Source organism: Miniopterus natalensis, chromosome 6 (genome assembly GCF_054644295.1).
Source record: "Miniopterus natalensis isolate mMinNat1 chromosome 6, mMinNat1.hap1, whole genome shotgun sequence".
Lineage (NCBI taxonomy): Eukaryota > Metazoa > Chordata > Mammalia > Chiroptera > Miniopteridae > Miniopterus > Miniopterus natalensis.
In genome coordinates this window covers 65,403,107-65,430,762 of record NC_142086.1, presented here as the reverse complement: position 1 = coordinate 65,430,762, position 27,656 = coordinate 65,403,107, and the positions used below count along the sequence as shown (strand labels likewise).

The following is a 27,656-nucleotide window of genomic DNA, read 5'->3' as shown; positions in this document are numbered from 1 at the left end:
GGCCCCACGCGGGCGGAGGTCAGCCCGGGGAAGGCGTCGGGGCGGAGGCCGCCGGGGAGGGGCGAAGCGCCGGCAGCTGGCGGGGTGGCCGGAGGCGGGAGGCCCCGCGGGGGCGGAGAGCAGCGCCGGCGCGCCCGGGGAGCCGGGCCCACACAGGGGGCGCCGCAGGGGGGCCGCCACCCGGCTGCCTCCGGGGCGGGGCGGGGCGGGGCGGCCCAGCTGCGGCCCGCGGGGGGAGGGTCGCCCGTGCCTGACCTCGGGCAGCGGCGCTCGGCCCGACCGCTCCGCCTCCGCCCGGCGGGCTGCTGGGGTCGCGCACAGTGCACCGCGCGGCCGCCCTGCCCCCTCCGTCCCTCCGCGCAGGGGCCGAGCGGCCCGGGCGCCCCCGGGTCTGGACAGTCACCAGAGAGCAGCGGGTGGGGCGGGGGCGGGGCGGTGGCGGCCCCAGACAGCCGGCTGGGCGACTCGAGGAAGGAAGGAGGGCGGGCGGCGGTGGGGGTGGGGCGGGGAGGGAACATCCTGTCTGCGCCGAGTGCACCGCAGACAGCGCCGCGCGCCAGCCGCCCAGACGGCGCGCGGAGCCAGGAGCGCCGAGTGCGCGCCTGGGGGGGAGGAGGGGCGCGCGCGCGGCGACGGGGCGGGGGAGCCCTGAGGAGCCACAATAGGCCGACGGCGTGCGCGTCCCCGAGGGGCTGGGAGCCGCGAGGCAGCGGGGAGGGCGGCGGGCCCGCGCGCGCGGTGCCGCCGCTGGCTCCGTTCCCCGCCCTCCCCTCCCCCTCCCCGCCGCCCTCGCTCTCCCCCGGGCGGCCGGAGACGGCGGCGGCGTCTGCGGGAAGCCGTGTGTCTCCGCAGTGACGTGGGCGGGCCGAGGGCTCGGTGACGTCAGAGGGCTGTGTGTAGCGATGTGTGTGGGGTTCGGAGCGGCGCCGGCACAGCTGAAGGGAGCGGGAGAGCGGCGGCGGCGGTGGCGGCGGCGGGCACAGGTGCGGCCCCGGCTCTCTGGGGAGGACGCGACGGGAGGCTGGGGGCACGGGACCCCCGGGGAGCCTGCGGCGGCGGCGGGGGTACCGGGGAGTTAACAAAGCTCGTCGAGCTTTCCTGGGGCGTGGAGGCCGGGGTCGGGGGTCCGGATGCGCGAGTCCCGGGTGGGGTCGGGGCCAAGGGGGCGCGGGGCCGCTGACCTACGGCGGATCGTGCCTCGCTGACCCCGGCAGTGGGCGTGGGCAGGGCAAGGGCGCTGCACTTGACCCGAGCCGTCGGAACCCGGGAGACTGGGACACCCGTCACCGTCCCCCCTCCCCGCGTCGCCCGTCTGCGCTCCGCGGGGATGCCCGGGGCTCAACCCAGTCTGTCGGCGCCGGGCGGCGCGGGGATCCCGGCTCGGCGCCCCACCCGCTCGCTGACCCTTCTCTCTCTGGCCCCGGGCGGGCGTAGGTACAGCCTTAGGGGTGCTGGGGTGACACCCGAGAACTTCCCGGGGAGAGGGTGCGCGGGGGATTTCCACAGTCCTCCGCGCGGCCTCCGCAGTGGGGCCGGGTTAGGAGGGCACTTGGGGTTGTCCCGAGACCGCGGGTGGGGGTTGGGGGACTCCTTTCCCTCCACTTCCCCCACCCCCTTTCACGCCCAGGGCTCTGGGTTCCTCGGCCTCCAGTCCTCCACTCCTCCTCCCCCTCGGGGTTGAGATGGGTGGGTGGCTTTGCGCGGGTGGAGGATTTCAGGGTTTCGGGGACTCCCCGGTTCTAGGTCTTGCCTCCTGCCGCCTTCCTTGGTTTGCGTTGGCTTAGGTGTTCCTGTGGTGGGCGAAAGTCAGTACGTTGGCTAGTGGCCTTGGTCTTTTAACCCTTTGGGTCTGTTTTACGGTAAATTGCTAGGAGTTTGGGAGACAAAATTTTCTTCATATTGGACTTCTTTTGGGTTTTCTCTTTGGAAGGAAGTGGAGGAAGAATATTTTCTTTTTCCCTCTTCCTCCATTTGCATTCTTTGTGAGGTCTGTCTGCCTTGTGCTTTTTGTCCTGGACTAATCTTCTTCAAGGATGGAGGTTCCCAGGCATGGAGGCCATAGCATTTTGGCTTCCATTAAGCAAATTCTCTAACCTATTAAAGGAAAGTTAATTTTTGCCTACAGTCATTCCAGAAAAATAGCATACACTGACTAAATGAATTAATGCACTTAAGATTGTAACTTTGTAACATGTGGTAGATATGCTAACTTGTATCCGATCTTTTGGATGAAACTGGGTGTTTCTTTTTCTTTCTAATGGATTGTTTTAGTTAAAATGGCACAATTGAGAAGCCTCTGGTACTGAGTTTTGGGTGAGATGATCTTTTTCAGTTCCTTCCTATTCTGAATTGGAGTAGCCCTCCCTTTTGAGGGATATTATTTCCCTTTACCCGTTCTCCAGATTGCTTTCCTATTTAATTGAATGTTCTTCTAGTTAAATGGTGTTACAGGTAAAGAAATCACTCAGGTGTCACCTTTGGTAAGGTGAACTCAGTTTAAGATTAAGAAACTGGTTTCAAACTGACCCTTTGGCCTCTGGAGCAAATTCAAATGTAACTCTCTCCCATCCCCCTTCTCTTCCAGATTAATTAAAAGAAGAATGAACAGCAGTTCTTGAAGATAACGGGGCAATTTTTCTTTAAATCATCTTTAATTGTAGAAGTTCAAGTGGAGTCAGAGGCTCTTTTTACTGGTGTGAGGATTTATACAAGCCTTCAGTTTGTCAACACAGACTAACAGATTATCATTTTTAGAGAAGATACTTTTTTCCTTTTTTGGTGTCTTGCTGCCAAAATTTAAATTTGGATGCATCATTTTGACTTGTGTCTGTGTCTAGGTTTTATGACACAAGTAATTTCATAAACTTTTGACTTGTTTCGCTTGAAACCAAACCAAACCATTGCGTTGAACCTGGAAATCTTGAATTGAGAGAATTGGTAGCTTTATTTTAATACATATATCTGAAGAATTAAAAATACAAAGGCTTCCCCAGAGGTGTGCCCCTTAAAATTCTTTATTATTGGAGACAAATTTTATAGCACTTGCAGTGAAATTATGCTAGAGCATAAGCAGAGCAAAAACAGTTGCAAAATCTATTGAGTAATTTAGGGAGATCTCTCTTTGGAAACCTAAATTTTCTCTGAGTTACCATAGAAATTTTCTATAATTTACCGTATGTAAGTTGCCATATGTTTTGGTATACTCTACTTTTCTCTCTTCACATAAGCAGCTGATAACAATGCAAGTGTCAGACTTACTTATTTAACACAATAGTTTTTAGCAATGGAAAACCTACAGAAAAATTTCTCCTTGGTTCAGGGCTCAAATAAGAAAATGAATGGGATGGCAGATGACGGCAGCCCTCCAGTGAAAAAAATGATGACAGACATTCATACAAATGGAAAAATGATGATAAACAAGATGCCAGCAGTAAAGAAGGAACACTTGGATGACTATGAAGCGCCAATGGAAACTGATGGAGAGCTTGTCAAGCGAACCTGTACCTCGGTGCCTGAACCTTTACATTTAAATCCCAGTTTGAAGCACACTTTGGCACAATTCCATTTAAGTAGCCAGAGCTCTCTGGGTGGACCAGCAGCATTTTCCGCGCGGTATTCCCAAGAAAGCATGTCACCAACTGTATTTCTGCCTCTTCCATCTCCTCAGGTTCTTCCTGGTCCACTGCTCATCCCTTCTGATAGCTCCACAGAACTCACCCAGACTGTGTTGGAAGGGGAATCTATTTCTTGTTTTCAGGTTGGAGGAGAAAAGAGACTCTGTTTGCCCCAAGTCTTAAATTCTGTTCTTCGAGAATTTTCACTCCAGCAAATAAATACAGTGTGTGATGAATTGTACATCTATTGTTCAAGGTGTACGTCAGACCAACTTCATATCTTAAAGGTCCTGGGAATACTTCCATTCAATGCCCCGTCCTGTGGGCTGATTACATTAACTGATGCACAGAGACTATGTAACGCTTTATTGCGGCCACGCACTTTTCCTCAAAATGGTAGCATACTTCCTGCTAAAAACTCATTGGCTCAGTTAAAGGAAACTGGCAGTGCCTTTGAAGTGGAACATGAATGCTTGGGCAAATGTCAGGGTCTGTTTGCACCCCAGTTTTATGTTCAGCCTGATGCTCCATGTATTCAGTGTCTGGAGTGCTGTGGAATGTTTGCGCCCCAGACGTTTGTGATGCATTCTCACAGATCACCTGACAAAAGGACTTGCCACTGGGGCTTTGAATCAGCCAAATGGCATTGCTATCTTCATGTGAACCAAAAATACTTGGGGACACCTGAAGAAAAGAAACTGAAGGTAGTTCTAGAAGAAATGAAGGAGAAGTTTAGCATGAGAAATGGAAAGAGAACACAATCTAAGGCAAGTTTTTTTAAAACTAGCAATTTTGAATAGTAGTAACGCTTTACTTTGAGATCAGAAGTTTATAATATAATGTGTGTTAAGGAACTGTTAATGCTCATGCAATAACAAAAAGTAGTGATGTATGTAATATGTTTGTATCACACATTTTAGGCTTTATTATAAAAGTACTTACCTGTGTGTGCACTCATTTGAGCTTCCAAATAACCTAGTGAGTAAGATTATTCCCATTGTACAGATAAAGAGACCGAGGCTCAGATTAAGTGGTGGCTTTCCCAAGATTGTGTAGCCAGGGAGTGGAGGTTTGGGGCTTCTTTCTCCAGTCATGTCTTCTCTCTTTAACACATCCTGCTTTTTGATGTCTAAATCTGTTGTTTTCCTAGGATTCAAGATAATTTACACTTTGGTGTTATCTCCATTTGCAAATGGTGTAATAGCTAGTCAAAACAGTTCTGGTGATGGGCCCCAAACAGCATTTTTCTAAGGTAGATCTAGGATTTCTGACATTGCTAATATAGTTGGATATTTAGGCTTGATCTTAATTGGAAACAAGTGGAATTGAAAGATTTGCCTGAAGAATTTGTGATTCTAGTAACAAAGATTTTTTTTTGAAGAAAGGAATAATTTTAAAAATTGTGTCAGAATAAATAAAAGACTGTTAACATAAAAGCCTATCAGTCAAAAGATCTTAAGTTTATTTGTCCCACTGCATTATCTTGTGGGCTAAACTAATATATTCATTCTAAGAGTTTGAATGCCTGGGTAATAGACAGGATTTGGGTTATTAAATACTTGGTTTGTTGGTGTGGTTTTAAATAGATTTTTCTACTTGGTCAAAATCAGTGTAATAGCTAATACTAGGTGTTTAAGATGTAGCAAGCATTGTTCTTGAGCAGTTTTACATGTGTGATTTTTATTTGATTTATACAACAAAAGGTTAACCATGCTTCATTTTAAGAATCTCATTTTTCCAGTTAGTTTTTATTCCTTGAAACAATCTCTGCCCTTTCTATTTCACAGAAGAAATGTATGAAGCATATTAAATGCCAAGGTTATTCACAGCAACATGAGAACTTGGGCTAGAATCTAAGATTTGGTGTCTTGTGCTTTATTATGGTGCCATTAAGATTTTAAGGGAAATTTAATTGCAGTGTAGTTTTGAGACAGTTAATTTGCTTCTAAGGCCCCATGAAGATATGATTTTAAACTCTAATTCAGGGTAGTTTGCTACTTGCTGCTTTCAAAGGGTTCAGCATGCCTTCAGAATTCCTTGTCTGTGTCTACTAGATAAGTTCATGTTAAAAAAAATTACTGATTGATTTGGGGGGGTTGGTTGAGACATCGATTTGTTGTTCTACCTATTTATGCATTCATTGGTTGATTCTTGTATGTGCCCTGACAGGGGGATTGAACCCAGATCCTTGGCATATAGGGACGACGCTCTAACCAGCTGAACTACCCGGCCAGGGCTAGATAAGTTCATATTGTTCAGGTGCAGTTATAACTTAATTTTGAAGCAGAATTGAATTCAAGCCAGTTCTCAAATTGCTGGACTTGCTTACAGCTGCACTGGTCCCATGCTGACGCTTCTGCTTACATATTTTCTATTCTCAAAATGTGGATTGCCCCTTTCGATATTTGTGATGTCTTGCTATTTAGGGGCTCTGCCTTTACAGGTCATAGGTGGTCACATTATTTGCCAGATATTCTTGCTCCAGTTTTTGTTGCTCTGACATAAGCATTTTGGGATAAATTACTTTGCGTAGTTTACCTGATCTGTGTTTGAGAAAAATATCTGAGAACCATGATGAAGGTTAAAAAAAAAAAGAGAATGAATTTACTTAACTGAAACTGAATGTGCTAGGGTTTGGTTAAAATAGAAACCATCCTTCATTTGGATGTAGCCCTTTATTGTCTCAGAACTTAATAATTTGAATTCATTTTTTATTTGGGGAAGGTGTGAGTTTTTTCCATCTTTTTGCTGTTATTATTTTTTGCAGTATTTCCTACTGGTGTATTTTGGTATTGTTTCCAATTTTATATAAATTTTAAGCCATTTAAGGGAACTTAAAATTTCTAGCAAACCTTTTTAAGAAAGGAGATTTATGGGGGGGTTCATGTGTAATACATACTTGAGTGGTGGTTTTGTTATGCTTGCCACTTTGTATTTTAAATATTTACTCCTCAAAACTTTGTGAGGTGTTCTTTTTGAAGGTCTGTTGAGCAGGGTTTCTTAGATGAACCAATCCCAGATGAGTCACATGCTCCTGGTTGTATAACTGGTAGGTGGTAGAACCAGGAGTTGAATGCAGGTCTTCTTGACTTGAAGCCCTAGTAATTTGAACTCTTTCCCCCTGAAGTTAATTTAGTAGCAGAAACTTAATTTTGAGAAACATTATCTATAAAAAAAAAATAACTTAGCTCTGTATAATGGTTCTTAAACTCTGTATTAACTTGCATATAGAGTCAGATGTTTAACTGGGAAGGGGGCAAGGAGATAGTCCTTGACTGGGGAACATTTTTCACTGACTTCTGTGAATTAGTGAGCTAGTTGCCAAACAAACCAAATTAAATGTAGAAGAAGCTCATTTTAATAAGTTGACAGGCTTTTCTTTTTTTTTTAAATAAAAGAATATACTGAATATATTAGCTTCACATAAAGGACTCTGTTTAGTGTGAATACTAGTGTAATTTTATATGTTTATGTAGTTTGTGTCGTCAAAGTATTGTTTTGGATTAAAAAAAACCCTGAAACTCAATAGGCAATTATTCGAAATGTAGCAACTGTTAAATTATTTCTAAGAATGGAAATTATATTAGTAATTATCACCAAGCTATTTGCATAACTAATAGCTATATTTAGATGGGAGAAGTAAGTGGTGTAAGGTCAGTGTTCTAGGTGAAGAACTGACTGTATTCTTCGTAGAAACTTAAGTTATATTTTGACCTTTCTTACTCCGATCACCACCACAAGAGATATACTTGATTTTAGATCTGCCTAGGTTGCTTTGCAAAATAGTGTTATAAACTATTTATTTCTTCATATCATTTGAGCTTTCTGTACTGTTTTGTTAGCAAAGTGGTTATTGTATTTAAAAGTGCACAAATATATGCAAGAATATAATATTCTGGATTTTTTTCAAATCCTCAGTGGGTATTATTTATTTGTCCTAATTCTAATTTTGTTGACTCTTACAGTTTTGTCTATGGGAAAAGGTTGTGAAGCAAATTGATAATTTGTAAATAACATTTGAAGGGTGATATTTATTAAGATTATTTTCAAGCACATTAGAAAAGCCTATTTGTAGTAGATTGATAGATAATTATAGTTGATTCTTTACAGTTACAGCATGTAACTGACAATCTTCACTAAGTTATAATGGTGTATGTTCTTATAAGTATATATATTTTTAAATTAAAATTTAGATTTCTAGTGTTTAGACTTGAGTATTAGGTTAAGTAAAATAATACAGTTTTTACTCTGCTTAGGGAAAAAACTATAGATTATCTGTGATGCAAATAGATGACCTAAAGATATCAACTTAAACATTTTTCTCTTAAAGCTTATTTAAGAGAAAGCTTATTTCTCTTATAGTTAAATATTTCACTGTTTTTAGTTTTGCATTTTTAAGTTCACTTCTGCAGAGGTCATTGGAATAATGGTACAAAAAATTTCTCCCCTCTTGTAAGCTATTACATTTTTGTTTAGGAAGTAAATACACTTCCTTGTTTAGGAGGTAAGGAAATATACTGGAGAGAATGGGCAACTGTAAAGGGTAGTGTCAGGACAAAATGTGTTCCTGTAATAATTGTGGTAGATTTGATGATAATTTGTTTTATCAGAGATATAGTTTGCATTTTGTTATTAGCATAAAATTTGATTAAGTGGGGTTAGGTCAGAATCAAATGAATTATTTGTGCTCATATGAGGGACCAGTATGAATATTTTTGTCTAACTTTCTAAAATTAAAAATTATCTTCATGGCTTTAGAGAGTATCTTTTCCTGTTTTCCCAGAACATAGTTTGGTGCATGGCATGTCAGAGGCACTCAGTGAAAAAAAATTTTTTTTAACTTAATACATTTTTTAAAAACACCACCACATTTTATTTTAGAATATTTGGAATTTACTGGAAAAATTATGTTTTAACTTTTAATAAATATAATCTGAGAATAAACTGTTGGATAAAATAACTGTGATCAAATGAAGGAATGGATATGAAGCATTTTGGACATTAAGAGTCTAGAAATGCAGGATAGTACTTCCAACTATTATTGAAATATTGACTAGTATGTATTTGGGGATTTTTTCTTTCCCCAAACATCTTGACTTATCTAGAATTGTGTGAAGATTATTTCTAAGACATATGATGACTGAGTATTGGGTTCAAATGTGTCTCACTCGTAGTTGTTTGTACACAGTAATTACACTAGTTGGATATTTGCTTACTTAATTAAAATGAAGTGTGCAAGAAGAAAGTGCAAAACAGGTTATGAGAATTATTTATAGGAAGGAACCGTTCAATGAAATCTTTAGAATGGCTTTGGGAATAGTGCCCCCTTATGGTTTGGGAAATACAAAGTCTACATTTATATTCATTTACCATTAAAAATGGTAAAACGTTTAAAAATGTTAATGTTAATGTTTTTAAAAAGGTCTACGATTTAAAAAAACTTAGAAATTTATTGTTTTGGTTTGAAAAATTAAGAAACTTCAACAAAGTGGGGGGGAAAGGGGATAGACCTGAATCAGTTATAGTCAGCCAATGTGTTCTCATAGCTATGCATACATTATAATATGCCACTGGGAAAGTAAGGAAGTAATCAAGAATTGGGTTAATTTCAAACCCTTTAGAATTCTGGGAATGGAAAGTGATTGTGGAGCCAGAACTCAATTTGTTCAAGTAAAGAGGTAAAACTAGTTTGGGAATAGCTTTAGTACTGGCTTGAAACCTGAATTTTGTCCACATGTAGAATTTTGGTCTATTGAGGATTCAAATACATAAAATAATTTAAGGATTTTATTAGACTACAAAAAGCAAAAAGAATATGTAATTAAACTATAAACCTTTTTAAAGGTGTAGTTTGCATCAATCACTAAATAAGTATTGCAGTACCATGGTAGGCAGAAAGAGGAATGATTGGGAAAGATATACAATTAATTTAAAAGTCATTTTGATTTCTAGACTTAGAAGTGGGTCACGGAAACATGTCCTTTAAGACTACATGGAGGTGCCGCACCTAAGGCAGGAATTCATCTAGTTTCTTAATCCGAAATGTAGTAAATGCTAAATAAAGGATTGGATAACTGAATGAAAAAATGTTAGCAGCTCTATAAATTTACCAGTGATTTTCAAGGAGGAAAGTAGGATTAGTTTTAAAGCAAAGCTAACCTTTTGTTTTTATTTGTGATAATGAATTAATTTTGAGATTCCAGATAATACTAAAAGTACGTATTTTGTTTATTTTATGGGGACAGGGAATAAAAAATGTTTAAGAAACTTACTAAAGACCATTTGGTAAATAGTACTAGGGGTTTTATTTAATGTTAAAAATGGAGTGACACTTTTGGAATTCATTCCTTTTGCAAAAGCAACTACAGAACGCACAAATGTTATTAATACAGGACTAGTTGTTGAAATAGTAATATTTTGGGACCAATTTTAAGACAGTTCATTTAGAACAGCGTTTTTCAAATTGCATTTGTCAGCCATGCAGCCTTTCTCATCTGGGGTTCCCTGAGAGGAGAATTGAGCCCTACAGAAAATGCCTTGAGTGATGGTTTGTGATTTCTCCCAAGGATGGTATATAGTACCATTCTAAATGCTTTGGAGAGAAGTTAATTCATTGTATACAGTAGATATTTTGGGGCATTTGGGCTTAATTCTCTTGAGAACCTCAGTTGAGAAAGAGCCAGGAGGCTCATGAAATCAATTTAGTTGGGTCACCAGCATTTATTAAAAAACAACAACACATGACATAGAATAAAAAATCGAGCACATTGCACATAGTAAAATTAGTTAATCTACATTTTGCTGTTGGCAATTTACATTACTTTAAGGCCAAAATAATCTGAGATCATAATTTTTTTAAAAGCATATGCTGAAATGGGATAGCTAACCCTTAGCTTTATACAGATTGAAACTTGACAACAGATATTTTAGTGAAAGGTATGTATGACATGGAGATTTCCAGGTATTTGCAGTGTTAAATGGATTGGGCGCCACATCATTTCAGTATAAAAAATTTATTTTTAATAAGCTGACAAAATAGAAACAGGCATGGATACATGGAACAGACTGACCGCTGTCAGGGGCGAGAGAGGCAGGGGTGGAGGAGACTGAAAGAAGGTGATGGGATTAACTACAGAACATGTATGTGTGACCCATAGACACAAACAACAGCATGGTGATGACCAGAGGGAAGGGGCTGTGGGGCTGAGCGGGGATGGGCAAAGGGGGGAAAATGGGGACGTGTGTAATAGTGTCAACAATAAAAATTAAGTTTAAAAACTTATTTTTAAAAGTCCCAGGAGCTAACAGGATTTTTTTATCAGTTCTTTTTTCCCCTCCAAATTGTAAAGGTAGTGATATTGTACTGCTGACTTCATGTGGCTTTTTTCCACGAAGGATTTAAGATAACAGTTGCACGTGTGTAAGAATGTGAGCCTTTGCTTATTCTGTGAACATTTTAAGCACTGTAAACCTAAAACTGGGTTTGTGAGGTAGGTGGTATGATCTTTCAGTGGGCGGGAACAGCAGACATTGCTCTAACTCCTGAAGATCTGTCTGATAAGTCAGTGGAGATGCTTAGATCATATTGTTCCAGTTTTGCATTAGGTTGATAAATTCTATTAATTACAATGAAGTGAGACACAGGACTAAGTCTTACAATCTCTTAAGTAGCTATTTGCTACCTTGTAACACTATTCCCATTTCAGTTGTTGAAAACACTCATTCACAAGATGTTGGAAGTATTGAGGAAACTTGATCCTGTATTGAAAGATTCTATTTCTTTCAGTAAGAGTTGTTGGCAGCTGTCTGGTAGAGTGTCTTTTGTGTCCTTCTGAAATCATTGACCACTTGAATGTCTTACTATTACACACAGTAAAAAGACCCTTACAGGTATATTCACTTTATACCTAAAGAGTTGTTGCTTAACTATGTTTTCAGTCATGTGTTTAGTAAGGTTGCTAATGATTTATGTTGTAATGTGTGTTTAATACGCATTATATTTTATTTCTTGTGTAATCACACTATAAGGGGGATAGGCTGTTAAATTTGGCAATCTATTAGTCCTAATACCAAAATGTATGGTCTTTATCTTTTATATTCTTAAAAATATTTCCACATATTTTTAAAAAATGTAATTCTGGTTAAGTTTTGGGAGGATTTTAGAAATCCCACCGATATTTTGAAGCATTGTCTTGATTTCTTTAGTTCATCAATGTTTGTCATTAGACTTAATGAAAGGTCATAAATATTAACTTAATTAAAGGTCATAAAAATGTTACTGTATTAAAAACTAGAGTGCCACCTAAAAGCAAAGTTTGTTATTGAAGATAAACTAGGAATTTTAAAGGGTTTTGGTTTTTTTTTTTTTATTACATATTGGAATGTTTGTATATGAATAATGCTGAGTGGGTGAAATTGCTTTTGTATTTCTAAAAGTGGTGGCAAAAATGCCTATTGGGTTTTTTTGTAAATGAAATCAAGTTCTCTAAATTATTTCATTGTGAGACTAATAAGCATTGTACTACCAAAATACAACGGTTCTTTATTAGAAAGTCTATTTATCAAAGGGTCACGTATACATAACACAGTGAGTTGAAACTTAGAGAATCTTTCATTAAACATTTCCTAAGTTTTACTTATTTAAAATGACCTCTTCCATACATTTTGGGATTGCTTAATTTTGCTTTCATAGATATTATTGATTGTTTTATGACTTAGAGAAAGAACCTTTAGAATGAAATAAATTGTCTAAAATTTTTCTTAGGTGTTTCAGTTGATGCCATCTGTTCATTTTGTGGTAGATAATGGTGGTGAAGTTGGGTGATAAAAGCATTTAAAAATGTTAGGGCTCTAACTTAAGCTACTAAATAATCTCCTCTCCTTTGCCAAGTAATGTAATGTTCTCTATTTTAATATTTAAATGCACAAAGGGAGTACATTATTCCCATATTGAGAGGTAAGATAAACGGCAGTAGTTGCTCATCTCTTGGTATCTTAATTTTTATTCCTAATCAGTAGTAGCATTTCTGCTGTGCCATTTAATTGTATTGTTCTTTTTTGGAAGACCTAATTTGTATGTTGAAACAAATGCAGAATAGATGAAAAAATCTGGCATGCCTGTGAATGTTCTGTTGTATAATATGTGCTTTTCTTAATTATTTTTAAAACACAGTTAGGATAATTTATTATAAATGTGTTTATGGCTTATTACATCATATTAGGTAAAATTAACTCCCAGCATTTTATTATGGTTATTAGTGTGGTCCATTTCCCCATCATTTATATTATTTAATTTGTAGATCTGATCTCTAAAAATACATCCCAAAGACCTTTGGCTTCTTTGGTCCTTCATGGAGTAGGATATGGAATGTGAAAGAGACTGTGAATTTCTTGGTAGCAGAGTAACCTTATGAAAAGCCACCCTAGGAGTTAATGAGCTACGTTGTCATCCAGAATTCAGTCGACAAATATTTGCTGAATCCCTACTACATGCCAGGCATGGTGCTAGGTACTGAAAATATAAAAGTAAGTAAGACAGTCCTTGGCCTCAAGCTGCTGTTCAAGCAGAAACTGGATAGCCCCTTGTCAGGGATTTTGAAGAGGGAATTCAAACATAGGCTAGGGGACTGCACTAGGTGGTCTTTAGGGAAGATTTCTTTAGAACTCCTACTTTGTGACTGTTAGTGGGATTGTGTGAGAAGAGAAAATAAAATAAAGGACAGCAAGTACAAAGGGATGGATGTTTAAAAATAGAGGGTAGGGCAAAAGGAGGTTAAAAATACAGGGTAGGGCAAAAAGTTGTGAGTCTGTGAAAGTTTATTCTTATATTATTATTTATGAATTACTGTATTATTTTCCACAGAAACAACTGTAAACCTACTTTTGCTCCACCCTGTATACAGATGCACTAACAGTTACTTAAGGCGGCATCTGAAGTGTAGAGACATCATACAAATAAAGATAAAGCGAGTTTGGGTCATGAATAAAAATAAAACTTATACAAATCAAGCTGTAGAGTTTTGAAATGATCAAAATTGAGTTAGATTTCAAGTCAAGATCTTTGGTTGAAGAAGTTTAGAATTTGCTTTTCTGAAGATTTGAGATTCCAGATATCCATAATAGGGAAAACTTTTGAATATGTAAATCAATTTTAATTTTAAAAATCTGGTAGCGGTTGATTTCTTGAGCAGTACATCCAGGATTGTGTCAAATATAAAAGTGGAGCTTGCTTTACTTTCTAAATAATGGGCTTAACAAGTGACTTCTACAAAAGAAATTCTCATTTCATTAAAGTGAATCTTATATTTCATCGATTTGTTAGCATGAGCTTATTCATGCTAATTAACACCTTTTATCAGTGTTGGGGTGACAAATGTTCTGCACTAAGTGAATTTTCTAGATAATGAAGCTACATTTTTCAGCATTAACTGTGCTTTTTAAAACCTTAACTTTTTTCAGGAATTTTAAAAAGTCAAATAGTTTTCTATTTTTTTCACATGGCATGTGATATGTTATATATGTATGTGGTATACTATTTATATATAGTATAGTATAGAGTATAGTTTATGTCATATTGATTCAAGACTTCTTAAATATCAGTTACTGTACTCGTGATGAGGGCAAGGGAGAGTTGAGATACATTAAATTATTTGCCCTGGCTTATGTAAAGCCCTCAAATTGTATTGTTTTTTGAATAGTTTTTAGGTTTGTGTCCTATAATTCACCTCTTTAGGCAGTCAGCTGTCACCAGGCATCTATCACTTAGTATTTCTGTTTCCAGCAGTCAGTTCCCTTTCTAACTTACTGGTAGAACTCAGCTGTAGGCTGAGAAACTATGTAAACAAGTGATTGGTTTATTTTATTAATAAGCAGTTGATTTTGCCTCAGATTTTGAACTTTTTTAGAATATTTGATCAGGATTAGGGTTTTAAAAAAATTCTACTCTTATATAGAGTCTAGAGGCCCTCATCGAATATGTAACTCTTAAATCCTTTCAATATATAATTCTTTTCCCTATAATCTTACAGTCTTGTTAGTCTTTCAAATTCCTTGCCCGGTAATTTTTTTTTTTTAAGATTTTTAAATTGATTTTTAGAGAGAGAGAGGAATGGAGATGGGGAGAGAGAGAGAGAAACATCGATGTGAGAATGAATCATCGATCGGCTGCCTCCTGCATGTCCCCCCACTGGGAATTGAGCCTGAAACCGGGGCATGTGCCCCGACCAGGAATCAAACCAGCAACCTTTTGGTACACAGGGCGATGCCCAACCAACTGAGTCACACTGGCCAGGGCTTGCCCAGTAATTCTTAACAAAAATGTTGATCTCCTACCATTACAAATTCTCATACTTTTGTTTTTGGCTTTTAATTGGCCTTAAATCATCTCCTTATTGGTCAGGTTGTGTAATGTGCGCTCCAGAAGCTGTTTACCTTTTGCTTTCAGCACGTTTTGTTGGAGCAGTGGGTTACTTGTCAGGCCTTTCCTTTTCTGAGTCTCTTCAAGCCAAATTGGTTTCTTCCATTAGCAGTACCTCCCTAACCAAACCATGGACAGTTTATGAATTAGGTTTTGCTTTAATCACAACCCCTTAGCATTTAGAGATGTTTCCATTCCATTTTACTTAGTTTCTTGGTTCTGAACTGGAATATTAGGATGTCAGGCAAAACAGCTTTTCTAATCCTTGGTATTTAGTGGTTGTCCCCGGAGTGCAGCGTTTACGCATTATGAAAGGAGGATGTCATTCTTCACGCACCTTGCTTAGTTGAATAGGGAGTGGAGCCTCTCAGAGGCAGGGGCAGAATATCCAGCTCTCCTTGTTGCTTCATCCATTCTTTATCTCATCCCCAATTCCCTTTTCCCTCACTCCACTAGGTTTGTCTGTTAACCTCCTGTCTTCATTGCTCACCTGAACCAGGCCTTCTTTCAGCTCCTTTCCCCCTCCTCCATTAGTGAGTCTTGCTCCCTTTTAAGATACCCTTTTCCTGAAAGAGCAGGTAATTACTATAATATGAAATAGGTATGTGTGTAGGTAGGGGAGACAAAGTATAAAGCAAACCAAAATAGGAGAGAAATTAGTAACATTAAATTAGTAAAATTATTTATTCTTTTCTTTCTCAGTTTTCTAATCTGTGAAGTAGAGATACTGATATCTACTTAATGAGGTATTTGTTAGAATTAAGCAGGATATATATATATATATATATATATATATATATATATATATATATATAGTTCTTATCAGGAAGATGCTCAGTAAGTAGTCAGTTACCTTTTTCTGTATCTACAAGTACAATTTATGAGGAAATACAGTTTACTGATCAGTGTTAGCAGACAAAGTAGTTTCACATTTAGTTCGGCAAGGTATTTATTGCTATAAAATGTTCCCTGTATGCTAACAAATGCTGTGTGGGTGGGTCGTATTCTAGCTGATGCAGCAGAATGCAGAAGAATCAGAACTTAGCAGTTCTGTACATTTGCAGAGTAGTAGTATTTAAAATGGATTTTTAAAGTTTGCTGTTTTTTTAAATCCTCACCAGAGGATATGTTAATTGATTTTAGAGAGAGAAACATTGATTGGTTGCCTCCTGTACACAGTCGACCGGAGGTCAAAACTCACAACCTTTTGGGGTATGAGGCGACGCTCCAGCCAACAGAGCTCCCTGGCCAGGGCTAAAATGGATTTAAAAAATAGATTTTGTAAGTATGAAATTGGATGAAATCCCTCCTGGTAGTCCCTGTTAACATGCATACTGAAACTCTTTTGTGATGGCATAGTTCACATAGCAGTGTCTTTGAGTTTCAAGCAACCAGACAATCTTCAAAGGAAAGATTGCCTTATTAGAAGATGACTCTTAATGAATGTAACTCTTCTTTCTCAGGGTTCTCCAGAGACACCGTATGGCCCCGTCAAGTTGACACATTAAAATTTTACCCATCACACCTTCTCTCAATAAACTTCTTTCCTTCTACATTTTTCTACAGATAGATACACCATCAGGAATGGAATTATCGTCATGGTATCCTGTTATAAAGCAGGAAAGTGACCATATTTCTCAGACACGTTCATTTTTACACCCTAGGTGAGTGGGTATTGTCTCATTGGTTTATTCATTTGTTCATTCATCCAGCATCTATATGTAGGATACTGTTCTAGGCCCTGGGAATTCATTATGTAGCTTTAGGCTTTCTTGTTAATCAATGAAATGAATTGTAAATTGTGTTAAACATTTACAGTAACCTTCCTTTTTTAAAAATTTTATTGATTGATTTTAGAGAGAGGGAGGAAGAGAGAGAGAAAGAGAGAAAGAAGCATTGGTTTGTTATTCCACTTACTTATGCATTCGATTGCTTCTTGCACGTGCCCTGACCCGGGGATTGAACCCTCAGCCTTGGCGAATCCAGATGATGCTCTAACCAGCTGAGCTACCCAGCCAGAGCCAAAATAACCTTTCTTGTGTTTCTGTGATTTTCCTAGAAATAGGTCATTACATAGGCCCTGAAGTAAAAATGAAAGTTTCCTTTTAATTTCCTTACCTCCCTGCAAGAGGTAAACCACTGTTCAGAAGTTTGGTGTGCAACTTTGATATTTTAAAAATAAATCTTTTTGAAATGTAGATGCTTTCATAGTAACCGCACTCCTCAAAGTAAAGTTTTCATATTTTCAATAAGAATGTACCTTAGATTATAAACTATTTATTCAGTCCTAAAGTTTTAACTGCTGCTGTAAATATATATTTTCCCCAAGCATGGTGATGAAGAATCTCAGTCTTATTTACATTTGTACAATTCCTTCGTTCTTACTGTGTTTGACATCTTCGGGTGGTATTAAACCTGTCAGTTTTCTTAGTAGAATACTAAGTTTTCATCCTCAGAATTCATGTAATTGGTAAAAAGGAACAAAATAGATGTGTCCCATACAAAGAAAATGAGATATAAAAGGAGATTATTTAGAGTTTAGGGAATAAAATATTATGTCAGTTAAATGGTTGCATCTTTTGGCTAAAGGTTATACAGAATATAGTTAATAATATGGTACTTAAATATCTAGCTCAAATCTGTTCCATGAATCTCTCCGTGTACTGAACAATTTTACGTGAACTTTGAGCAAAATTGGTAGATATTCCTTTGATCCTAGTTTTGCACAATTTACTATTGCTGTTTTATCAAATACATAGGAAGTACTAAAGTTAGGAAGATTGCTTTGTGGGGCTTGATACAAGGAGGGCTGCCCAGTAGCTGGGCAGCATTCAGAATGCCTGTTCTCTCCCTAGCTATTTAAGAAGGAAGGGCCCTGGGAGCTCCTCCTTGAGCCCGTGGTGAAACAGGCCATAGCCATGCAGTGTGGGGCTGACTCAGCCTCACCATAACAGAAAGCAAGGATTTGTTGCTTAGAGGGGTGATGGACAAGAAAACAGTCCTCCAAAGTAGCATATATAGTGTTTTTTTCCTGAATAAACCTTACCTATTTAGGGCTGTTAAATAGCTCTGTAAAAGTGCCGCATGCTTTTAGTTCTTAGGTGGTTTTGAGGGAAGGAGAAGAAACTGATTTTCTTTCCTAGTGAGTATCCTTTTAGTGCTTAGAAATACGTTTTGCAGAATAAAAAAAAAATTTCTCATGAATTTGCTTCTACTGCGTAAAATACTGACTTTCAAGAATTCTTTTCTATGACCCTTATTTTCTTAGTTGTTCTATTGTCAGTTTTGGTAAAAAAAAAAAAAAAAAAAAAATTTTTTTGTTTAACCATAGAAATAGATGTAACACATTTTGTTTTTTAACTAAATGTAATATGTGTCTTATTATGCCCTTCTTTATTTTCAGCTACTACTTATACATGTGTGATAAAGTGGTTGCCCCAAATGTGTCACTCACTTCTGCTGTATCCCAGTCTAAAGAGGTCACGAAGACAGAGGCAGGTAGATCCATACCAAGACAGTCAGAGAAGCCTCACAGTAGTGGGAAACATCAAAAAACAGTGTCTTATCCAGATGTCTCACTGGAGGAACAGGAGAAAATGGACTTAAAAACAAGTAGAGAATTATGTAGCCGTTTAGGTAAGTATTCCTATATTTAAAATTCGTATTAAAAAAAGTATTAGTTACTTGATTTTTCATAGAGGATTTCTATTTAAGATAATTTTTCAGATAATTGAAGTTTTTATTGAAAAAGTGCTGAGTGACTACTTAGAACATCAATTGCTATACTTTTCTAGGATGGCGATAGCTGTAGAGGCAAATGAGATAGATATATAGGCCTCATAGCTTCATAGTGCAAGTAATTTTTTTTGTCTGATTATTTTTTCCCCTCCTTCTTGCCTTTTCTTTGCTGTCAGGTTTCTTCAAAAGGTCCTTATTTTTCTTTTTAATTTGCTGTAAACTGAGAAACCATTAACTTATCACGCTAAGAAGTATATTTAAGTGTAGTTAGGTATAGGACTTAGGGAAACTTAGTTCTGAAATAAGGAAGGATTGAAAACTCATAGATGTGGGAGCCGGGCAGATGGCACAAAGGCAGAATGCTGTCTGGACATCTAAAAAAAAGCTCCCTAGTTACAGTGCCTTTTATAATTCTGTGGACCAAACAAGATATGTTTGCTCAAATGCTGCCTTGTTACCCTCCAGAACTTTAGGGAATTGTGACAGTTATTTCAGCTTTGTGGGAGCAGTTGAAGAGTCTCCAGTCATTTAACTATTTTCATAGATAATTGGAATTCTTGAGGGGGTGTTCTGTACTTTAATTTTGAGAATTTTAAAACTCAGGTTTTTTTGGATTTAAATATGGTACCTAATTTTACTAGTGTACCATTATGCCCTATTTGCATTATATTTTATTTCCCAAATTAGCGAATTCTAGTGGCTTTTAAAAAAGAGAGATATAATTCATTTACCTTAAAATTTATACTTTTAACATGTACAGTTCAGTGTTTTGTGTTTTTTTTTAAATATACATATATACGTTTTTATTGATTTCAGAGAGAAGGAGGGAGAGGGAGAAAGAGAAACATTGATTGACTGCTTGGCCCCTACTGTGGATCGAGCCAGCAACCTAGGCATGTGCCCTGACCGGCAATGGAACCGGGGACCTCCTGGTGTATGGGACAGTGCTTAACCAACTGAGCCATATGAGCCGGGCCAATTCAGGGGTTTTTAGTAAATTCATGAAGTTGTGCAATGATCACAGCGATTTAATTTGGAACATTTCATCTCCCCAGAAGAAACTATAATCCATTAGCAGTTACTCTCTATTCTCCCCTCTGTCAACCACTAATCTGTTTTCTGTCTCTGGATTTGCCTATCCTGGACATTTCATATAAAAAGGATGATACAATATGTGCCCTTTTGTTTTCTGACTTCTTTTGCAGTCTTAATTTCTACAGTTCTGTAAGAAGCTTTGATATTGGGGATTGTTAGTCCCCAACTTTGTTACTCTTTTTTAAGATTATTTTGGCTATTTTGGATTTTTTGCATTTCCATATGAATTTTAGAATCAGCTTGTCAATTTCTGCCACAAAGCCAGTTGGGATTTTGATAGGTATTGTGTTGGAAAGTAGATTAATTTGGTATAACCAGCTATCTTAGTCCATTTGGGCTGCTATAATAAAAATACTATAGTCTGGGTGGTTTATACCATAAACATTTTTTTTTCATGGTTCTGGAGGCTGGGAAGTCCAAGGTCAAGAAATCAGCAGATTTGATGTCTCACAAGGTCCTGCTTTCTGGTTCATAGATAGCCATCTTCTTCCTGGGTTCTTACATGGTGGAAAGGATAGGAGAACTATCTGGAGTCCTTATGAGGGCATAAATCCCATCATCACAGCTCCACCCTTATGACTTAATTACCTCCCAAAGGCCCCACCTCCTAATACCATCACATCAGGGGTTAGGATTTCAGCATGGAATGCCAGGGGGTGCTGTGAGGGGAGTGCGGTCACTAACATTCAGTTCATGGCACTATCTTAACGATATTAGCCCTTTGCGGTCGTTTGTCTACTCTCAGCCACCAAAGCTTTTTTACCGTTCCGGTCGTATGTCTGCTCTCAGCCACCACAACAAGGAACTGTACGAATCTTAACTCTGTTCATTCATGTATCAGTTCATAATTTCTCTGAAAGCTCTTAATTCCGACCAGTATGACACCCATGTCCAAATTTAATACGACCGCAGAGGGTTAAGTCTTCCAATTCATGAACATGGGATGCCTTTCCATCTGTTTAGGTCTTTAATTTCAATGTTTTGTAGTTTTCATTGTTCACGTCTTGTACTACTTTTGTTAAATTTATTCCTAAGTACTTTTTTCATTTTTATTTCATTTATAATTGGATTTATTTTCTTAATTTTATTTATGGATTGTTTTACTGACTTTTTGACAGTGATATTCATACTTTGTTACTTTATTTTTGCCTCTTAAAGATCCATCAATCTCAAATAATTCTGTAAGTAAAAAGAAACCTGAGTCTACCCCTTGCAACTTAATCAGAGACACAAGCAAGGCGGGAATTGACCATGATGCTGCAGCTTCATCTCCACTTCTTGTCAAAGATGCCATTTGTGAGGATGATAAGGGAAACATCATGGAAGAAGTAATGAGAACTTATGTAAAACAACAGGAAAGACTGAATTCAATTTTGCAGAAGAAGCAACAACTTGAGATGGTAAATTGTTATCTAACTAATATCCCATTATGAAAAGATGCTTTTACATATTCTTAAGAAAAGTCAAAATGCTACAAATTTATTTAAGATTATTCAGTTTTACATTCATAAGAAATTTTACTATACTTCTAAATTTTTAGAGAAAAGTTTTTCAAGATGATTACCTCTACATAGAATTGATATGACAGCTGAATTTTAGATATTTTATGTAGTATTTTTTCCTGAATTGAAATTTTTAACATGATGGAAATAAAGTACAAATTATAATGTAATTCTGTATATTACAGGAAGTTGAAATGTTGAGTAGTTCAAAAGCAATGAAGGAACTCACTGAAGAACAGCAGAACTTACAAAAAGAGCTTGAATCTTTGCAGAATGAGCATGCTCAAAAAATGGAAGAATTTTATGTTGAACAGAAAGACTTAGAGAAAAAATTAGAGCAGGTAATGAAGCAAAAATGTACCTGTGACTCAAATTTAGAAAAAGACAAAGAGGCTGAATATGCGGCACAGGTAAGAATTACTCAGTTTGTGTAATGTTGCCCTTTCAAAGTGGGAATTGGAGCTGTTACTTTCTCTTAAAGAAATTAATTTTTGTCAAGCTCATTTCATTAGGCAAGATTTCAAAACACATAATTCTGTTTAGCACAACTTTATGCCATATCATCTAGGATGATTTTTTGACCTTGATTTATTACTTGAAACTTTTATTGGGTTTCTGTAGTTTAGTTGCCCAAATTGCTACTTTCTAGCTATCTGAATATCAAGTGTTGTTTTATAGTATATTGGCTTTCAGATCAACCAATTAACAAACATGAACTGTTGTCCACTATGTTCAAAAGCACTGGAGCAAAAATGGAGAGTAGCTCACTACTTAGGGAAGATGAACAATAGCGTTTAACGTGGCGGGCTGTGATGAGAGGGCACGCTCAAGTGTAGGGCGTAATGAAGGTATGCTGGATGTTTCGCTCTCTCGCCCCTTTGTTTTCCCCTCATTCAGTGTCAGATCAATAGTATTAGATATTCAAGGGATTGTATATGCATGAAATAGTTCATTTTGTAAAGAGTAATTTGAAGGTAAATCTTTGCCATGATGTGAGGATTAAATGGAAACACAAAACTGAATGAAAACTGACCCAGTCTTTTCAATCACACAGTTGGCAGAACTAAGACAGAGATTGGACCATGCAGAGGCTGATAGGCAAGAACTCCAAGATCAACTCAGACAGGAACGGGAGGCAAGACAGAAGTTAGAGATGATGATAAAAGAGCTAAAGCTACAAATTTTGAAATCAAAGACTGCTAAAGTATAGAAACCTGTAAAGAGATTCATCTGGGTGTTTGTGACAGAGTTTATTTTTGTTTGTTTGCTTTGCTGATTGAAATCTGAACAGCTTGTCTGCATGAAGATAACTAGGCATCTATCCATTTGTAGATCAGAGAAAGTGAAGAGATTATATATTAGTACATAAATTTTTACATTTCCAAATGAATGAAAATGTATGTTTCTTTGTACTTTTCCCCCCAAACAGCTTAGTAACAATACTCTATGGTTTCAGCTATTAGATAATCTGCCTATATTTCTAATGCAAATTTAACAGTTGTATACTTTTTAAAAGCTGCATTGTGTGATGAAAAATAGTTGTGAGTTTTGTTATCCATATTTCAGACTCAATTTTAGATACATTGGTGGTGTCATATTTCAGATATATGGAGATATTGGTTGCATTTCCATTTTTTTTTTCAGTAACACAATCTCCTTTCTAAGTTGATATACTGTACTCATTATATACAAAATTTGCTTTTATTTTGTTCATATTGTGGAATGAATTTTCTTCATTTCTTAATGTCTCCTGAGAGACATTTTGTCAAAAGAGTAATATCATCAATGAGGTTATAGCACACCCCATGGGCATAATGGGGAAGGATAATATGCTTGGTTATAATCCTGCTGCTAAACATAAGAAGCAGTTATAATTGGGTTTTTATGGTTTAAATATGGTTATATTTAGTTTTTTTGTTTGTTTTTTTAAATGCAGCTATTTCAGGAGAGGGAATAAAATGTAAAAATTTCTGAACTTTTGTTTATGTTGTTGATAGTGGTGTTGAAATGTTACTGTTCTTGAGAAAAACTGATACCATTGATGTACATCGGTTTCTATACAATCCATAATCTTCCTGTACAGTTTTTATATGTAGTTATGGGGCTTACTGAAATTTATATAATGGATTTGTTTTCCTTAATGCCTTTGTTTTCCTTTAAGTTGTAAAATATTAAACACCTTGATGGTTATTTTGGACTTTTTGTATGTTTAAATGTTACGTCTTATCAGAATTTGCACAAATGGACCATTTCAATTACTACTTAATATCAAAATCATGAATCTACAGTCAACTGTTATATGGTAGATTAATATAGGGATGTTTAGTTATCTGCTACTAAAAGATTTTTAGATAATTTTTAGGAGACAGGAATCCCATAGTTTGGGAGAGGGGCAACATCTGCACTTTTTTTTCCCTTTTTGCACAGAAAAGTGTCATTCTTTAATGGCAAAGTTCATATTAGTTAAATCTTGGCTTAGAAGATATTAAGTAAAATTTTTAGTATGCATTTTTTAAAGGAAGTTTCCTGAAGCTACTATTAATTGACATTATCCCATGAATTTTATGTTTGTTATGTTTTTGCCTAAGGTACTGAATGAAATTACTTGAGAGCTAAATCTATTTTTAAAATAAATTAGCTAGGGTTATGTGCTATTCCCAGCATAGACGATAGGTACTCTAATGGTATTGGACTTCAAAAACCAGTTATTTTCATACTTTGCTTAATGGTACTAATGTATCCTAAAAGAATTTTGTACTTCTCAAAGTATAGTTTTTTCACTAGAATGTGATCTAAATGTGTATTTTCTATTTATCACTTAAATTTTACTGTATTAATCCTGCAATTTGTTGATTTTTGGAATCTCTTCAAGGAGGAACAAATGTTAAAAAATGACACACAGGGACAATGTTAAAAATGACATACCCTCCTAATACCTAACAGAGACATTCTATGATTCAGTTTCGTTTTAGTTGTGAATTAGTTGTGTCATAGCTAAGCTTTTTCAGAGACAAACTTAAGCCCCTATAATTTCATTTATTTTTCTAATTCACTCAAAATCTTTTTACTCATGTTATTTAGTAAATTATAAGCTTGCTTAAGTTTCAACCCAAAACTTCTAAAGTAAGTTGCTTAACCTTTGACATGTTACTTTAAAATTCTAAGTAGTGCTTAAAGACCTTTAAATTATCGTAAACTCAATTTAGAATTGAGTGAAATATTTTTTCTAGTCCTTCACATAATGAAAACTTGTCACGTGAAATTGTATAATCTTCATTTTTTCCAAGATACATTGATGTTACCATAGGTTTCTGTCTAACTTCCTTGAAAATAGTTTTTTAGTCAATTGTAAATATTATACCTATTCTGGTTAAAAGTAATTTTAAGTTAAACTGCACCCCATAGCTTGAAAATACAGAGATTTTGTAATACTTTAAAAGTGGCCTCTGCTAAATGATCTTACCCATATAAACTTGCTCTTCTATTCTTTGCATGCTCATTTTGTGTGTTGATTGCTATCTTAAAGTTTGTTTTGGTGGTATTTTTGTGTGCGAATTCATTAGGCAAGCCAATTTTTCCTCAGATTTTATAATACTCTTTTTAGGAAAAAAATAAAAATATTGACTAAAAAGCTGCATTAAAGGAACAGCCTATCAAAAGTGCTAAAGTGTCTTTAGATGAAAGGAAACAGAATATTAGCTTACTGGGTGATAGGTGGTGTTTAATTTGGGTGATGATAGTTTCCGTACTGTACTTTATGAGGAAGAGGTAGTAAATTCTATAAAGGCAGTAAATGTAAAATCTGCTGTCATTGAGGAAGTTTGAAATCACCCTAATTTCACCAATTAACTTGTAACACTATAAACGAATTTGACCGACAATGTAAGTTTGGCTTGTGCTTTATTTTTGTAAAGCATATTCTTTTGCTTAAATTTCTGTGTCCATGAGAATTAGGATGTTTCATGCTTCTTGAACTAATTTTTTAGCATATTTAATGTATTACCAGTTGGAATATAAAATCATTTGTACATATTGAATTAAAAACCAGTTACTAAAGTAGGTGAAATAGACTGAGTAAAATATTTCCAGGTTATCCATTTATTAGAAGTCATGACAGAACAACCAATTTATTTGCACATTTGTGGCCTCTGTTTGAAGGAAAGTAAAAGATAAATGAGTAATCTGAAACGTGCTCAAGGTAGTTCCCTAAAATTAATTGTAAAGCTGGTGCTGAAGGTTTTGGATCAGCTTCTAAAATTTTCTTCTCAATGAAAAGACTGACGTTGTGATTGCTTAGGGAAGAATCCTCATTTTTATTTGCTTTTATGCATTTAATCTGCACGACAGGACATTAAAAGTTAATATAATGAAAAGCTGTGCTCATACTGTACATCTATTTCTGTGCTTGGAACTACTTGTTAATAGTTTTTATTGAAGCTGTCAGCAATAAGGGACACATTACTGCTGTATTATATATTGTGGGATTGAATAATTTAAATAGCTTAATTTTTTCTAGTATAGAATACTTATCCATTTCCATTGGAAAAATTTATATAGGTATTCTATATTGCATCTTGTTTATAAAAGGACAGTCTGTTTTGGTAAAAATCTTTCCATTTTAAATGGCTTTAAACTACATAATGCAATTGGGGCCTGGTTTTTAGTAATAGAATTAAATGTCATATAGTGCTAGGTACTGTTTTTGAATTAGAAAGTGATAAAATGTAAAAAGTGAAATTTAAAAGTTAAGCCCAGAAAACAAAAGTGTTTTAAATTAGTTGAATGTAAAATTTCTAAGATTTTCTTCAATATAGATACCTCACTTGAAAATAAAGCACAGCGTACTTAAAGTAGTTCTAGTGAAAAAGTCCTACTAAATTGCTAAATCTAGGATTATAGTTTGGGAGAAATAAGATATACTTGCTTTTAACCATCCTGTTAGAAGTATTTCTTTATCCTGATAATTGTAAGCCAACACTGTAGTCTTAAATTATTTCTGAATTTTTGATCTGTCAAGGCAGTAAACGAAATACCTGTTCCGCAACTGTTGAAACAAATTGTTGACTACATTAACCATAATTCAATATAAAATTTTGCCAATGATGTACAGTTTTATGGTTAAAATTGCTGTGGTTGGTTGTATTACATGACACAAAACTGTCCTCTACCTCACGTGAAATAAATATTTTATATGGTTTTACTATAAAACAAGACTCATCTATCTGGTCACTTAGTTTACAAATTTTGAATTATATTTATTGAAACATGACATACTGTGCTCTTAGCTTATACCTCAATTGTATTTTGTGCTGTTTTCCATTTTCATGCCTTGTAAATAACTTGTATAGATTGTGGATTAAATTCCAAATAAGAACTTTTAATGCCAATAAAATTGTTTCAAGCCATCTTAGTATCCTGCTCAAGCTTATTCCTTAAAATGGACATTTTCTTTTTTTTTTTACTCCAAAGTCTATTCATTAAGTTAAGCAACCTTTTTGAAAAATATAAATGTGAAACTTTATGCAGTATTTCAGGGGATGAACGTACTAGGTTTTATTCTTTCATGATGCTTGGACTCTTGCTTTAACGTTTTTCCCATGTCCTCTACCCCCACTTCTGGTATTAGGTATCTGTTATTGTATAACAAAATCGAGCAGCTTGAAAGGACAAATGTCTCACACTGTCTCAGGGCAGAGATCCAGGAGCAGGTGAGCCATGGCTCAGGAGCTCCTACAAGCGCGTCACAATGTTACCTGGAGCCGAAGTCACCTGAGAGCCAGGCGCCGGGGATCTGCTTCTAAGCTCACACGTGGCTATTGACAGGCTTCGCTCCTCACTGTATGGACCTGTCCGAGGAGCTCTTCATAACAGTGGGTGGCTTCCCCCAAGTGAGGGATACCGAGGAGAGAAAGTGATGCCACAGTCTGATGACCGAGACTGTTGAGCTACATACTCTTTCATCCTATCCTACTTAGAAGTGTCATTAAGTCCGGCCTGGACTCGATTGGAGGGGTTTACACAAGTGTGTGAACACCAGGAGGCAGGGATCCTTGGGATCATTGGGGGCCATCTTAAAGCCTGGTTCCCAGACCCTCCAGTCCCCCCCCACCCCGGTGGCAAAATAACTATAATTCAGTGGCAGTAAGTACATTCACAATGTGTTGTAACTATCACCACAATTTCCAGAACTTTTTCATTATCTGAAATAAGTTCCCTATTCACCTTTACCCGCCCCCCCCCCCCCCCCCCCCAGCTTTTGATAGTTTTTATTTTGTTTTCTGTCCCTGAATT

General features: G+C 37.3%; 1 protein-coding gene across 4 annotated transcripts; it reads left to right on the top strand.

The window, feature by feature from the left end:
- Positions 1-26,770, top strand: SKIL (SKI like proto-oncogene). 4 transcript variants are annotated; one of them, XM_016202995.2, is made up of 7 exons: positions 1-18; positions 2,585-4,381; positions 16,597-16,694; positions 18,434-18,666; positions 21,022-21,263; positions 21,551-21,775; positions 22,420-26,770. In XM_016202995.2, the coding sequence occupies exons 2-7, from the start codon at positions 3,284-3,286 to the stop codon at positions 22,573-22,575; spliced, it is 2,052 nt and encodes a 683-aa protein (XP_016058481.2). In that variant the 5' UTR covers positions 1-18; positions 2,585-3,283; the 3' UTR covers positions 22,576-26,770. The 4 variants fall into 4 exon arrangements, with proteins under 4 accessions (XP_016058481.2, XP_087674455.1, XP_016058480.2 ...); XM_087818329.1 differs by lacking the exon at positions 1-18 and adding an exon at positions 945-983; XM_016202994.2 differs by lacking the exon at positions 1-18 and adding an exon at positions 1,778-1,859.
- The last annotated feature ends 886 nt before the right edge of the window (positions 26,771-27,656 follow it).